Source organism: Lasioglossum baleicum, unplaced genomic scaffold (genome assembly GCF_051020765.1).
Source record: "Lasioglossum baleicum unplaced genomic scaffold, iyLasBale1 scaffold0071, whole genome shotgun sequence".
Taxonomy (NCBI): Eukaryota; Metazoa; Arthropoda; class Insecta; order Hymenoptera; family Halictidae; genus Lasioglossum; species Lasioglossum baleicum.
The window spans coordinates 651,236-666,720 of record NW_027469131.1 but is presented as its reverse complement, the minus strand read 5'-3'; the positions used below and the strand labels follow the sequence as shown (position 1 = coordinate 666,720).

General features: G+C 48.0%; 1 protein-coding gene across 1 annotated transcript; it reads left to right on the top strand.

Annotated features, from left to right (window-relative positions):
• The first annotated feature begins 12,895 nt into the window (after positions 1 to 12,895).
• LOC143219766 (uncharacterized) lies at positions 12,896 to 15,485 on the top strand. The gene is made up of 6 exons (XM_076445644.1): positions 12,896 to 13,623; positions 13,943 to 14,201; positions 14,401 to 14,463; positions 14,546 to 14,749; positions 14,855 to 15,176; positions 15,298 to 15,485. Exons 1-6 carry the CDS (start codon positions 13,331 to 13,333, stop codon positions 15,483 to 15,485), a joined length of 1,329 nt encoding a protein of 442 aa, XP_076301759.1. The 5' UTR covers positions 12,896 to 13,330.

Here is a 15,485-nt window from a genome sequence, read left to right as displayed (position 1 = left end):
CGCAGGCTAGTCGAGTAAAAACACGTGCGAGAGGATGCATCCCGCAGGCTAGTGGAGTAAAAACACGTGCGAGAGGATGCATCCCGCAGGCTAGTCGAATAAAAACACGTGCGAGACGATGCATCCCGCAGCCTAGACGAGTAAAAACACGTGCGAGAGGATGCATCCCGCAGGCTAGTCGAGTAAAAACACGTGCGAGAGGATGCATCCCGCAGGCTAGTCGAGTAAAAACACGTGCGAGGTTTTGTGGGATGCGCATGCGCAGGTTTTTTGGGATGCGCATGCGCAGGTTTTTTGGGATGCGCATGGCTAGTCGAGCAAAAACACGTGCGAGAGGATGCATCCCGCAGGCTAGTCGAGTAAAAACACGTGCGAAAGGATGCATCCCGCAGGCTAGTCGAGCACAAACACGTGCGAGGTTTTGTGGGATGCGCATGCGCAGGTTTTGTGGGATGCGCATGCGCAGGTTTTTTGGGATGCGCATGTGCAGGTTTTTTGGGATGCGCATGGCTAGTCGAGCAAAAACACGTGCGAGAGGATGCATCCCGCAGGCTAGTCGAGTAAAAACACGTGCGAGAGGATGCATCCCGCAGGCTAGTCGAGCACAAACACGTGCGAGAGGATGCATCCCGCAGGCTAGTCGAGCAAAAACACGTGCGAGGTTTTGTGGGATGCGCATGCGCAGGTTTTGTGGGATGCGCATGCGCAGATTTTTTGGGACGCGCATGCGCAGGTTTTTTGGGATGCGCATGGCTAGTCGAGCAAAAACACGTGCGAGAGGATGCATCCCGCAGGGTAGTCGAGTAAAAACACGTGCGAGAGGATGCATCCCGCAGGCTAGTCGAGTAAAAACACGTGCGAGAGGATGCATCCCGCAGGCTAGTGGAGTAAAAACACGTGCGAGAGGATGCATCCCGCAGGCTAGTCGAATAAAAACACGTGCGAGACGATGCATCCCGCAGCCTAGACGAGTAAAAACACGTGCGAGAGGATGCATCCCGCAGGCTAGTCGAGTAAAAACACGTGCGAGAGGATGCATCCCGCAGGCTAGTCGAGTAAAAACACGTGCGAGGTTTTGTGGGATGCGCATGCGCAGGTTTTTTGGGATGCGCATGCGCAGGTTTTTTGGGATGCGCATGCGCAGGTTTTTTGGGATGCGCATGGCTAGTCGAGCAAAAACACGTGCGAGAGGATGCATCCCGCAGGCTAGTCGAGTAAAAACACGTGCGAAAGGATGCATCCCGCAGGCTAGTCGAGCACAAACACGTGCGAGGTTTTGTGGGATGCGCATGCGCAGATTTTTTGGGATGCGCATGCGCAGGTTTTTTGGGATGCGCATGGCTAGTCGAGCAAAAACACGTGCGAGAGGATGCATCCCGCAGGGTAGTCGAGTAAAAACACGTGCGAGAGGATGCATCCCGCAGGCTAGTCGAGTAAAAACACGTGCGAGAGGATGCATCCCGCAGGCTAGTGGAGTAAAAACACGTGCGAGAGGATGCATCCCGCAGGCTAGTCGAATAAAAACACGTGCGAGACGATGCATCCCGCAGGCTAGTCGAGTAAAAACACGTGCGAGAGGATGCATCCCGCAGGCTAGTGGAGTAAAAACACGTGCGAGAGGATGCATCCCGCAGGCTAGTCGAATAAAAACACGTGCGAGACGATGCATCCCGCAGCCTAGACGAGTAAAAACACGTGCGAGAGGATGCATCCCGCAGGCTAGTCGAGTAAAAACACGTGCGAGAGGATGCATCCCGCAGGCTAGTCGAGTAAAAACACGTGCGAGGTTTTGTGGGATGCGCATGCGCAGGTTTTTTGGGATGCGCATGCGCAGGTTTTTTGGGATGCGCATGGCTAGTCGAGCAAAAACACGTGCGAGAGGATGCATCCCGCAGGCTAGTCGAGTAAAAACACGTGCGAAAGGATGCATCCCGCAGGCTAGTCGAGCACAAACACGTGCGAGGTTTTGTGGGATGCGCATGCGCAGGTTTTGTGGGATGCGCATGCGCAGGTTTTTTGGGATGCGCATGTGCAGGTTTTTTGGGATGCGCATGGCTAGTCGAGCAAAAACACGTGCGAGAGGATGCATCCCGCAGGCTAGTCGAGTAAAAACACGTGCGAGAGGATGCATCCCGCAGGCTAGTCGAGCACAAACACGTGCGAGAGGATGCATCCCGCAGGCTAGTCGAGCAAAAACACGTGCGAGAAGATGCATCCCGCAGGCTAGTCGAGTAAAAACACGTGCGAAAGGATGCATCCCGCAGGCTAGTCGAGCACAAACACGTGCGAGGTTTTGTGGGATGCGCATGCGCAGGTTTTTTGGGATGCGCATGGCTAGTCGAGCAAAAACACGTGCGAGAGGATGCATCCCGCAGGCTAGTCGAGTAAAAACACGTGCGAGGTTTTGTGGGATGCGCATGCGCAGGTTTTTTGGGATGCGCATGCCTAGTCGAGCAAAAACACGTGCGAGAGGATGCATCCCGCAGGCTAGTCGAGTAAAAACACGTGCGAGGTTTTGTGGGATGCGCATGCGCAGGTTTTTTGGGATGCGCATGCGCAGGTTTTTTGGGATGCGCATGGCTAGTCGAGCAAAAACACGTGCGAGAGGATGCATCCCGCAGGCTAGTCGAGCACAAACACGTGCGAGAGGATGCATCCCGCAGGCTAGTCGAGTAAAAACACGTGCGAAAGGATGCATCCCGCAGGCTAGTCGAGCACAAACACGTGCGAGGTTTTGTGGGATGCGCATGCGCAGGTTTTGTGGGATGCGCATGCGCAGATTTTTTGGGATGCGCATGCGCAGGTTTTTTGGGATGCGCATGGCTAGTTGAGCAAAAACACGTGCGAGAGGATGCATCCCGCAGGCTAGTCGAGTAAAAACACGTGCGAGAGGATGCATCCCGCAGGCTAGTCGAGTAAAAACACGTGCGAGAGGATGCATCCCGCAGGCTAGTCGAGTAAAAACACGTGCGAGAGGATGCATCCCGCAGGCTAGTCGAGTAAAAACACGTGCGAGGTTTTGTGGGATGCGCATGCGCAGGTTTTGTGGGATGCGCATGCGCAGGTTTTGTGGGATGCGCATGCGCAGGTTTTTTGGGATGCGCATGTGCAGGTTTTTTGGGATGCGCATGGCTAGTCGAGCAAAAACACGTGCGAGAGGATGCATCCCGCAGGCTAGTCGAGTAAAAACACGTGCGAGAGGATGCATCCCGCAGGCTAGTCGAGCACAAACACGTGCGAGAGGATGCATCCCGCAGGCTAGTCGAGCAAAAACACGTGCGAGAGGATGCATCCCGCAGGCTAGTCGAGTAAAAACACGTGCGAGAAGATGCATCCCGCAGGCTAGTCGAGCACAAACACGTGCGAGAGGATGCATCCCGCAGGCTAGTCGAGCAAAAACACGTGCGAGAGGATGCATCCCGCAGGCTAGTCGAGTAAAAACACGTGCGAAAGGATGCATCCCGCAGGCTAGTCGAGCACAAACACGTGCGAGGTTTTGTGGGATGCGCATGCGCAGGTTTTGTGGGATGCGCATGCGCAGATTTCTTGGGATGCGCATGCGCAGGTTTTTTGGGATGCGCATGGCTAGTCGAGCAAAAACACGTGCGAGAGGATGCATCCCGCAGGCTAGTCGAGTAAAAACACTTGCGAGGTTTCGTGGGATGCGCATGCGCAGGTTTCGTGGGATGCGCATGCGCAGGTTTTTTGGGATGCGCATGGCTAGTCGAGCAAATACACGTGCGAGAGGATGCATCCCGCAGGGTAGTCGAGTAAAAACACGTGCGAGAGGATGCATCCCGCAGGGTAGTCGAGTAAAAACACGTGCGAGAGGATGCATCCCGCAGGCTAGTCGAGTAAAAACACGTGCGAGAGGATGCATCCCGCAGGCTAGTCGAGTAGAAACACGTGCAAGAGGATGCTTCCCGCAGGCTAGTCGAGTAAAAACACGTGCGAGAGGATGCATCCCGCAGGCTAGTCGAGTAAAAACACGTGCGAGAGGATGCATCCCGCAGGCTAGTCGAGTAAAAACACGTGCGAGAGGATGCATCCCGCAGGCTAGTCGAGTAAAAACACGTGCGAGGTTTTGTGGGATGCGCATGCGCAGGTTTTGTGGGATGCGCATGCGCAGGTTTTTTGGGATGCGCATGGCTAGTCGAGCAAAAACACGTGCGAGAGGATGCATCCCGCAGGCTAGTCGAGTAAAAACACGTGCGAAAGGATGCATCCCGCAGGCTAGTCGAGCACAAACACGTGCGAGGTTTTGTGGGATGCGCATGCGCAGGTTTTGAGGGATGCGCATGCGCAGATTTTTTGGGATGCGCATGCGCAGGTTTTTTGGGATGCGCATGGCTAGTTGAGCAAAAACACGTGCGAGAGGATGCATCCCGCAGGCTAGTCGAGTAAAAACACGTGCGAGAGGATGCATCCCGCAGGCTAGTCGAGTAAAAACACGTGCGAGAGGATGCATCCCGCAGGCTAGTCGAGTAAAAACACGTGCGAGAGGATGCATCCCGCAGGCTAGTCGAGTAAAAACACGTGCGAGGTTTTGTGGGATGCGCATGCGCAGGTTTTGTGGGATGCGCATGCGCAGGTTTTGTGGGATGCGCATGCGCAGGTTTTTTGGGATGCGCATGTGCAGGTTTTTTGGGATGCGCATGGCTAGTCGAGCAAAAACACGTGCGAGAGGATGCATCCCGCAGGCTAGTCGAGTAAAAACACGTGCGAGAGGATGCATCCCGCAGGCTAGTCGAGCACAAACACGTGCGAGAGGATGCATCCCGCAGGCTAGTCGAGCAAAAACACGTGCGAGAGGATGCATCCCGCAGGCTAGTCGAGTAAAAACACGTGCGAAAGGATGCATCCCGCAGGCTAGTCGAGCACAAACACGTGCGAGGTTTTGTGGGATGCGCATGCGCAGATTTTTTGGGATGCGCATGCGCAGGTTTTTTGGGATGCGCATGGCTAGTCGAGCAAAAACACGTGCGAGAGGATGCATCCCGCAGGCTAGTCGAGTAAAAACACGTGCGAAAGGATGCATCCCGCAGGCTAGTCGAGCACAAACACGTGCGAGGTTTTGTGGGATGCGCATGCGCAGGTTTTGTGGGATGCGCATGCGCAGATTTTTTGGGATGCGCATGCGCAGGTTTTTTGGGATGCGCATGGCTAGTTGAGCAAAAACACGTGCGAGAGGATGCATCCCGCAGGCTAGTCGAGTAAAAACACGTGCGAGAGGATGCATCCCGCAGGCTAGTCGAGTAAAAACACGTGCGAGAGGATGCATCCCGCAGGCTAGTCGAGTAAAAACACGTGCGAGAGGATGCATCCCGCAGGCTAGTCGAGTAAAAACACGTGCGAGGTTTTGTGGGATGCGCATGCGCAGGTTTTGTGGGATGCGCATGCGCAGGTTTTGTGGGATGCGCATGCGCAGGTTTTTTGGGATGCGCATGTGCAGGTTTTTTGGGATGCGCATGGCTAGTCGAGCAAAAACACGTGCGAGAGGATGCATCCCGCAGGCTAGTCGAGTAAAAACACGTGCGAGAGGATGCATCCCGCAGGCTAGTCGAGCACAAACACGTGCGAGAGGATGCATCCCGCAGGCTAGTCGAGCAAAAACACGTGCGAGAGGATGCATCCCGCAGGCTAGTCGAGTAAAAACACGTGCGAAAGGATGCATCCCGCAGGCTAGTCGAGCACAAACACGTGCGAGGTTTTGTGGGATGCGCATGCGCAGATTTTTTGGGATGCGCATGCGCAGGTTTTTTGGGATGCGCATGGCTAGTCGAGCAAAAACACGTGCGAGAGGATGCATCCCGCAGGCTAGTCGAGTAAAAACACGTGCGAGGTTTTGTGGGATGCGCATGCGCAGGTTTTTTGGGATGCGCATGCCTAGTCGAGCAAAAACACGTGCGAGAGGATGCATCCCGCAGGCTAGTCGAGTAAAAACACGTGCGAAAGGATGCATCCCGCAGGCTAGTCGAGCACAAACACGTGCGAGGTTTTGTGGGATGCGCATGCGCAGATTTTTTGGGACGCGCATGCGCAGGTTTTTTGGGATGCGCATGGCTAGTCGAGCAAAAACACGTGCGAGAGGATGCATCCCGCAGGCTAGTCGAGTAAAAACACGTGCGAGGTTTTGTGGGATGCGCATGCGCAGGTTTTGTGGGATGCGCATGCGCAGGTTTTTTGGGATGCGCATGCGCAGGTTTTTTGGGATGCGCATGCCTAGGCGAGCAAAAACACGTGCGAGAGGATGCATCCCGCAGGCTAGTCGAGCAAAAACACGTGCGAAAGGATGCATCCCGCAGGCTGGTCGAGCAAAAACACGTGCGAGAGGTTGCATCCCGCAGGCTAGTCGAGTAAAAACACGTGCGAGGTTTTGTGGGATGCGCATGCGCAGGTTTTGTGGGATGCGCATGCGCAGGTTTTTTGGGATGCGCATGCGCAGGTTTTTTGGGATGCGCATGCGCAGGTTTTTTGGGATGCGCATGGCTAGTCGAGCAAAAACACGTGCGAGAGGATGCATCCCGCAGGCTAGTCGAGTAAAAACACTTGCGAGGTTTCGTGGGATGCGCATGAGCAGGTTTCGTGGGATGCGCATGCGCAGGTTTTTTGGGATGCGCATGGCTAGTCGAGCAAATACACGTGCGAGAGGATGCATCCCGCAGGGTAGTCGAGTAAAAACACGTGCGAGAGGATGCATCCCGCAGGGTAGTCGAGTAAAAACACGTGCGAGAGGATGCATCCCGCAGGCTAGTCGAGTAAAAACACGTGCGAGAGGATGCATCCCGCAGGCTAGTCGAGTAGAAACACGTGCAAGAGGATGCTTCCCGCAGGCTAGTCGAGTAAAAACACGTGCGAGAGGATGCATCCCGCAGGCTAGTCGAGTAAAAACACGTGCGAGAGAATGCTTCCCGCAGGCTAGTCGAGTAAAAACACGTGCGAGAGGATGCATCCCGCATGCTAGTCGAGTAAAAACACGTGCAAGAGGATGCTTCCCGCAGGCTAGTCGAGCAAAAACACGTGCGAGAGGATGCATCCCGCAGGCTAGTCGAGCAAAAACACGTGCGAGAGGATGCATCCCGCAGGCTAGTCGAGCAAAAACACGTGCGAGAGGATGCATCCCGCAGGCTAGTCGAGCAAAAACACGTGCGAGAGGATGCATCCCGCAGTCTAGTCGAGCAAAAACACGTGCGAGAGGATGCATCCCGCAGGCTAGTCGAGCAAAACCACGTGCGAGAGGATGCATCCCGCAGGCTAGTCGAGTAAAAACACGTGCGAGAGGATGCATCCTGCAGGCTAGTCGAGTAAAAACACGAGCGAGAGGATGCATCCCGCAGGCTAGTCGAGTAAAAACACGTGCGAGAGGATGCATCCCGCAGGCTAGTCGAGTAAAAACACGTGCAAGAGGATGCTTCCCGCAGGCTAGTCGAGTAAAAACACGTGCGAGAGGATGCATCCCGCAGGCTAGTCGAGTAAAAACACGTGCGAGAGGATGCTTCCCGCAGGCTAGTCGAGTAAAAACACGTGCGAAAGGATGCATCCCGCAGGCTAGTCGAGCACAAACACGTGCGAGGTTTTGTGGGATGCGCATGCGCAGGTTTTGTGGGATGCGCATGCGCAGATTTTTTGGGATGCGCATGCGCAGGTTTTTTGGGATGCGCATGGCTAGTCGAGCAAAAACACGTGCGAGAGGATGCATCCCGCAGGGTAGTCGAGTAAAAACACGTGCGAGAGGATGCATCCCGCAGGCTAGTCGAGTAAAAACACGTGCGAGAGGATGCATCCCGCAGGCTAGTGGAGTAAAAACACGTGCGAGAGGATGCATCCCGCAGGCTAGTCGAATAAAAACACGTGCGAGACGATGCATCCCGCAGCCTAGACGAGTAAAAACACGTGCGAGAGGATGCATCCCGCAGGCTAGTCGAGTAAAAACACGTGCGAGAGGATGCATCCCGCAGGCTAGTCGAGCAAAAACACGTGCGAGAGGATGCATCCCGCAGGCTAGTCGAGTAAAAACACGTGCGAAAGGATGCATCCCGCAGGCTAGTCGAGCACAAACACGTGCGAGGTTTTGTGGGATGCGCATGCGCAGATTTTTTGGGATGCGCATGCGCAGGTTTTTTGGGATGCGCATGGCTAGTCGAGCAAAAACACGTGCGAGAGGATGCATCCCGCAGGCTAGTCGAGTAAAAACACGTGCGAGGTTTTGTGGGATGCGCATGCGCAGGTTTTTTGGGATGCGCATGCCTAGTCGAGCAAAAACACGTGCGAGAGGATGCATCCCGCAGGCTAGTCGAGTAAAAACACGTGCGAAAGGATGCATCCCGCAGGCTAGTCGAGCACAAACACGTGCGAGGTTTTGTGGGATGCGCATGCGCAGGTTTTGTGGGATGCGCATGCGCAGATTTTTTGGGACGCGCATGCGCAGGTTTTTTGGGATGCGCATGGCTAGTCGAGCAAAAACACGTGCGAGAGGATGCATCCCGCAGGCTAGTCGAGTAAAAACACGTGCGAGGTTTTGTGGGATGCGCATGCGCAGGTTTTGTGGGATGCGCATGCGCAGGTTTTTTGGGATGCGCATGCGCAGGTTTTTTGGGATGCGCATGCCTAGGCGAGCAAAAACACGTGCGAGAGGATGCATCCCGCAGGCTAGTCGAGCAAAAACACGTGCGAAAGGATGCATCCCGCAGGCTGGTCGAGCAAAAACACGTGCGAGGGGATGCATCCCGCAGGCTAGTCGAGTAGAAACACGTGCAAGAGGATGCTTCCCGCAGGCTAGTCGAGTAAAAACACGTGCGAGAGGATGCATCCCGCAGGCTAGTCGAGTAAAAACACGTGCGAGAGAATGCTTCCCGCAGGCTAGTCGAGTAAAAACACGTGCGAGAGGATGCATCCCGCATGCTAGTCGAGTAAAAACACGTGCAAGAGGATGCTTCCCGCAGGCTAGTCGAGCAAAAACACGTGCGAGAGGATGCATCCCGCAGGCTAGTCGAGCAGAAACACGTGCGAGAGGATGCATCCCGCAGGCTAGTCGAGCAAAAACACGTGCGAGAGGATGCATCCCGCAGGCTAGTCGAGCAAAAACACGTGCGAGAGGATGCATCCCGCAGTCTAGTCGAGCAAAAACACGTGCGAGAGGATGCATCCCGCAGGCTAGTCGAGCAAAACCACGTGCGAGAGGATGCATCCCGCAGGCTAGTCGAGTAAAAACACGTGCGAGAGGATGCATCCTGCAGGCTAGTCGAGTAAAAACACGAGCGAGAGGATGCATCCCGCAGGCTAGTCGAGTAAAAACACGTGCGAGAGGATGCATCCCGCAGGCTAGTCGAGTAAAAACACGTGCAAGAGGATGCTTCCCGCAGGCTAGTCGAGTAAAAACACGTGCGAGAGGATGCATCCCGCAGGCTAGTCGAGTAAAAACACGTGCGAGAGGATGCTTCCCGCAGGCTAGTCGAGTAAAAACACGTGCGAAAGGATGCATCCCGCAGGCTAGTCGAGCACAAACACGTGCGAGGTTTTGTGGGATGCGCATGCGCAGGTTTTGTGGGATGCGCATGCGCAGATTTTTTGGGATGCGCATGCTCAGGTTTTTTGGGATGCGCATGGCCAGTCGAGCAAAAACACGTGCGAGAGGATGCATCCCGCAGGGTAGTCGAGTAAAAACACGTGCGAGAGGATGCATCCCGCAGGCTAGTCGAGTAAAAACACGTGCGAGAGGATGCATCCCGCAGGCTAGTGGAGTAAAAACACGTGCGAGAGGATGCATCCCGCAGGCTAGTCGAATAAAAACACGTGCGAGACGATGCATCCCGCAGCCTAGACGAGTAAAAACACGTGCGAGAGGATGCATCCCGCAGGCTAGTCGAGTAAAAACACGTGCGAGAGGATGCATCCCGCAGGCTAGTCGAGTAAAAACACGTGCGAGAGGATGCATCCCGCAGGCTAGTCGAGTAAAAACACGTGCGAGGTTTTGTGGGATGCGCATGCGCAGGTTTTTTGGGATGCGCATGTGCAGGTTTTTTGGGATGCGCATGGCTAGTCGAGCAAAAACACGTGCGAGAGGATGCATCCCGCAGGCTAGTCGAGTAAAAATACGTGCGAGGTTTTGTGGGATGCGCATACGCAGGTTTTGTGGGATGCGCATGCGCAGGTTTTTTGGGATGCGCATGCGCAGGTTTTTTGGGATGCGCATGCGCAGGTTTTTTGGGATGCGCATGGCTAGTCGAGCAAAAACACGTGCGAGAGGATGCATCCCGCAGGGTAGTCGAGTAAAAACACGTGCGAGAGGATGCATCCCGCAGGCTAGTCGAGTAAAAACACGTGCGAGAGGATGCATCCCGCAGGCTAGTCGAGCAAAAACACGTGCGAGAGGATGCATCCCGCAGGCTAGTCGAGTAAAAACACGTGCGAGAGGATGCATCCCGCAGGCTAGTCGAGTAAAAACACGTGCGAGGTTTTGTGGGATGCGCATGCGCAGGTTTTGTGGGATGCGCATGCGCAGGTTTTTTGGGATGCGCATGCGCAGGTTTTTTGGGATGCGCATGGCTAGTCGAGCAAAAACACGTGCGAGAGGATGCATCCATCAGGGTAGTCGAGTAAAAACACGTGCGAGAGGATGCATCCCGCAGGCTAGTCGAGCACAAACACGTGCGAGAGGATGCATCCCGCAGGCTAGTCGAGCAAAAACACGTGCGAGAGGATGCATCCCGCAGGCTAGTCGAGTAAAAACACGTGCGAGACGATGCATCCCGCAGGCTAGTCGAGTAAAAACACGTGCGAGAGGATGCATCCCGCAGGCTAGTCGAGTAAAAACACGTGCGAGAGGATGCATCCCGCAGGCTAGTCGAGTAAAAACACGTGCGAGGTTTTGTGGGATGCGCATGCGCAGGTTTTTTGGGATGCGCATGGCTAGTCGAGCAAAAACACGTGCGAGAGGATGCATCCCGCAGGGGGAGGCGCTCAGTTGCCCACAATACGATTGCCCACATGCACATTGCGCACATATCTTTTGGACACAGCATGATTGGGCACAAGTACAATCGGACACATCTCGATTGCGGACAAGGAGAATCGGACACATCTCGATTGCGCACAAGAAGAATCGGACACATCTCGATTGCGCACAAGAAGAATCGGACACATCTCGATTGCGCACAAATAGAATTGGATTCATCTTTATTGGGCACGCATAAAATGTAAAATTGCACACAGGCGAATCGTGCACAAATAGAATTGCTTACAGTAATTTTGAACGCAGATGGAAATGCGGCCGATGGCAGATGGAAATGATGGAAGTGCATATCTAGGTTTATGAATTCTTGTGAAGGATCTGCCAAATACACCTTGACGAATTAATTTTTGAAGTGTAGAAATGAATGGTTTTTGGTGTGTGCAATAAATTTTAGGTTATAATGTTTTTACTCATTAAGAGATAAAATTTGTGCAGGAAGAGTACATTAATTATATGTAGATATAACACGTGCCACGGAAAAATGAGTAGATTGTTCGATTTTTAATATTAATGTGATTGTGAATTAAAATATTGACAACGAAGAGCGAAGGACTGAAAAATTACACGAATGTATAGAATTGATTTCACAGCTCCCGAATAATTCTGTGTGAAAAAGATAATTTAGATAAGTATTTTTTGCCTATAAAATATTATCATTTTTCTGAGTTATGAATACGATACTTTGTGATTTTTTATATTTTTCTTTTACATGTGGTGTACGAAGCAGATCTACTAGCTGAACTATTTTAATTGGAACGCACGGTCAGATCCTGATTATTGCAAGGAAAATGTTCTCACGGTGAGTAATATGTAACTTGTGATCTTGAAAACCATCATATTCTTAGATAGAAAGCATTAATAATTGAAGTTTATACGCGACATATATGATCGTGCTTTATACAATCTGTTTTAAACCAGTTAGTCAGCGTGTAATGTCACAGCAGCGTTTAGAATGATAACTGTAAATGTATACTGAATTTCCCCAATCAGATGTACCTTCTTTGATATAGATATATAATCCCTTTTACTTGTCATTTTAACTACATAATATAATGTGAGAAGTAAACCTTGCGGTTGAGTTTTAATTCTTGTATTTTAAATTATCATAAACGCTCCGTAATTTGTGCGTGCCAATGTATGAAATAAGTAAAGGAAAGTAAGTAGATATAGAAAGTAAGAAAGCTTGTATGTAATAATTAAAGGAAAGATTAAATAAGCAGTGCTGGGTAGAATTCAAATGTATTTGTAGAATTATAATATGTAGATACGTACATAAGTTTCTATAACAATAAAAAATGGGAATATAGTAATCTCAACTCTAAACAGTTCTGTTAAAATATATAAGTTTATGAAAGAAGAGTACATCAATTAAATGTAAATATAAGACATGCAACGGAATTCGTGGATTATTAAATTTTTGAAATTAATGTGATTGCGAATTAAAATAGTGACAACGAAGAGCGAAGGACTGAAAAATTACACGAATATGTAGAATTGCTTTCACAGCTCCGGAATAATTCTGTGTGAAAAAGATAATTTAGATAAGTATTTTTTGCCTATAAAATATAATCATTTTTCTGAGTAATGAATACAATACTTTGTGATTTTTTATATTTTTCTTTTACATGTGGTGTACGAAGCAGAATTACTAGCTGAACTATTTTAATTGGAACACACGGTCAGATCCTGATTATTGCAATGACAATGTTCTAACGGTAAAAAGCATTGATAATTTATCTTTCTATTCTTTGTATGTCTTGAAATATTCATAATATGAAGAATAAATAATAATTATCAGTAGATAAGAATCATTTTTTAATAAATTTTAGTGCAAATTTCATCCCGATATCTCTGATGGTTCAAGAGTTATAGTAAAATGTCAGGATCCAACCTGCTGTGTTCGGTCGTCGTATGCTGTGTATCGCGCGGTGCAGCATTCAAACAAATTTTTAACAACATTCTTTGTTAGAACTAATTTTATGGAAAGTTTCTATCTTTGTCAGCGATAATATCATCGACCATATTTTCATTTTTATGTTCTTCAGAATCATTTGTTTAGTCAGCGACCACCATTTGTTATTTCATCTGACGCACGCAACGCGTAGCTAACGAATATTACAATACAATATTGTTAGAATCAATTATATTCTAGGTAATGATCGTATTTTCATATTCATTCTATAAAATGTGTAATCGTAATTTTACCGTGTCGTCAATGTTTTACCAATTTTTTTTACATATGTTGAATTATGGCTGTTTAAAATTCATTGTATTGCCGATAATATTTTGTTTCTCTCAAAGTAATCATACTGTTAATAGATGGAAAAAATCGCAGGTAAAGTGAAAGGTTCTTTTGTCTTTGTACACAACGATTACGTGTACAATAAAGATCATCGCAGTGAAAATATTTATCGTTGCAACACACGACGCACCACACGATGTTGTGGGGCTGTGATGGTTCTCAGCGATGGGGCTATTACGCTATTAAAACCCCATAACCACCCTGGGCAAGAATATATTGCTACGCAGCATTTTATGATAGAGGAAATGATGAAGCTGAGTCGGGAGACATTGATCCCATTTAAACAAATATTTGATGATGTTTGTAGAAAGTATGTTTATGCTTACTTTTCTTATGTGTTTCTTTTATCAACTTTTTTAAATATTTTCTCCAAATATTTTGAACAAATATTTATCTATCTATCGATATGTAACACTCTTACAGATTTCAAAGATTTTTTAATATGTTGTAGAATTGATTTGGAATAGCAGATGTACACAGGAAAGAACAACCATATGGAGTTAGTTTGTGTTTAATTTTTAGAGTGTGTGGGGGTTTTTAAAACATATTAAGAAATCACTGAAATTAATTGTTGACAGTGTCACATATATATAAATTCACTGAAATGTTATACAAATATTTATTTAAAGACATCCAGATGCTGCAGCTTACTGTTCATTTTCAAAATTAAGACCAACGTTGCACAGACAGAGAGCTAATTTCAAACCCACAATTCCGCAATCCTTAGAAATTTTGTATGATCAGATGAAAACTTATCAACCATTGGAAAAACTAAAAATATCTGTTGTGAAGTCATTAAAAGACGAATTTGCTGTTATAATTACAACTGACGGCTTGCTAGAAGGATTAAAGAATTCAAAAGAAATATTCGTTGATGGAACATTTGCAGTAAGTAGCATAAAACTCTTAGATATAATGTTTTTGTTTAACAATTTAATTAACTTAAACTCTATATATTACAGAAGCTATTTAACTTAAATGTTTATATCAAGAATATCAGACTTTTCAAAGTAAACTTTCTGTGTATATATGATAATAATAGATAATAATAATAATAGTAGATAATAATAGTCGTCTGTAATTTTAGGTTTTACCCAAGAAGCCACACATGGGACAGCTCTACACCATCCATATACGCTACATGGATAATGTAAAACATAATTTATATTGGATTTACTTCTTAAATTGTATCCAATGCTCCTTCACAAACATAAAGAATTGCTTCTCTGCAGGGTATTGCAACTATACTTGTACTGTGCGAAACACGGACGGCTGCGATGTATACTGCCATATGGAAACAAATATTTACTTTAATACCCGAATTACCAAATAATATAAGATTCATAATGAGTGATTATGAAGCAGCTGCTGTTACAACTCTAAATGAGTTATTCCCTAATGCGCATATACATGGTTGCTGGTTTCACTATTGTCAGGTTGGTGATACTGTTTGAAGTTATATATTATCATATAAATTACAATTTTGTCTATGTATAGAAAGCTACATTTTTTGTCATACATATATGTACGATATATCGCAGGCTATTCTGCGAAAGTGGCGCAAACTTGGTTTGACTAATGTACCTAATACTGTTCTGCGTATGTCAATGTCTTTGGCTTTAGTACCTGAAACAAAATTTCAAGAAGCCTTATTAATTATACAAAAAGAGGCAGACAACATAGCAAGTAATTTCCCCAATGTTCTTTTATTTATGACTTACATGCGAATTAATTGGTTAAAAATGGCATCGCAAGTAAGCGTATACAATTGTCCGGTGCGCACTAACAATATTGCAGAGTCTTTCCATAATGTTGCTGGTCAAAAATTAGGAAAACAGAACATAAACGTTTGGGCATTTCTAGGTATAGTATTATTTAATTTTTTGCAATCAATTTATTTATAATTTAATAACTATATACTTACATCATTGTCATGTTACTCTAAATATGCGGCAGTATGTAGTTAAATGTTATTAAATTTTAGAAAAAATAAGAGATTTGCTTATGGATCAAGAATTAGATTTGAATCGGCTACAAAATGGTGTAGCGTCTCGAAAACCACGTACTCGTGAAAATATTAGTCGAAGGAAAAAAATTGCTAAAGCTCAAGCTGAATTTGATACTGGAAGGTTAACATTCTTTCTATTTATAATTATTTTTATTGTATTGTGA

Excerpts from the sequence above, each read along its gene's own strand:
- LOC143219766 (XM_076445644.1), top strand. The coding sequence starts at position 13,331 with ATGGAAAAAATCGCAGGTAAAGTGAAAGGTTCTTTTGTCTTTGTACAC. Across the intron at positions 14,464-14,545 it reads ATATACGCTACATGGATAAT|GGTATTGCAACTATACTTGT; the intron begins GTAAAACATAAT and ends GCTTCTCTGCAG. Across the intron at positions 15,177-15,297 it reads AAACGTTTGGGCATTTCTAG|AAAAAATAAGAGATTTGCTT; the intron begins GTATAGTATTAT and ends ATTAAATTTTAG.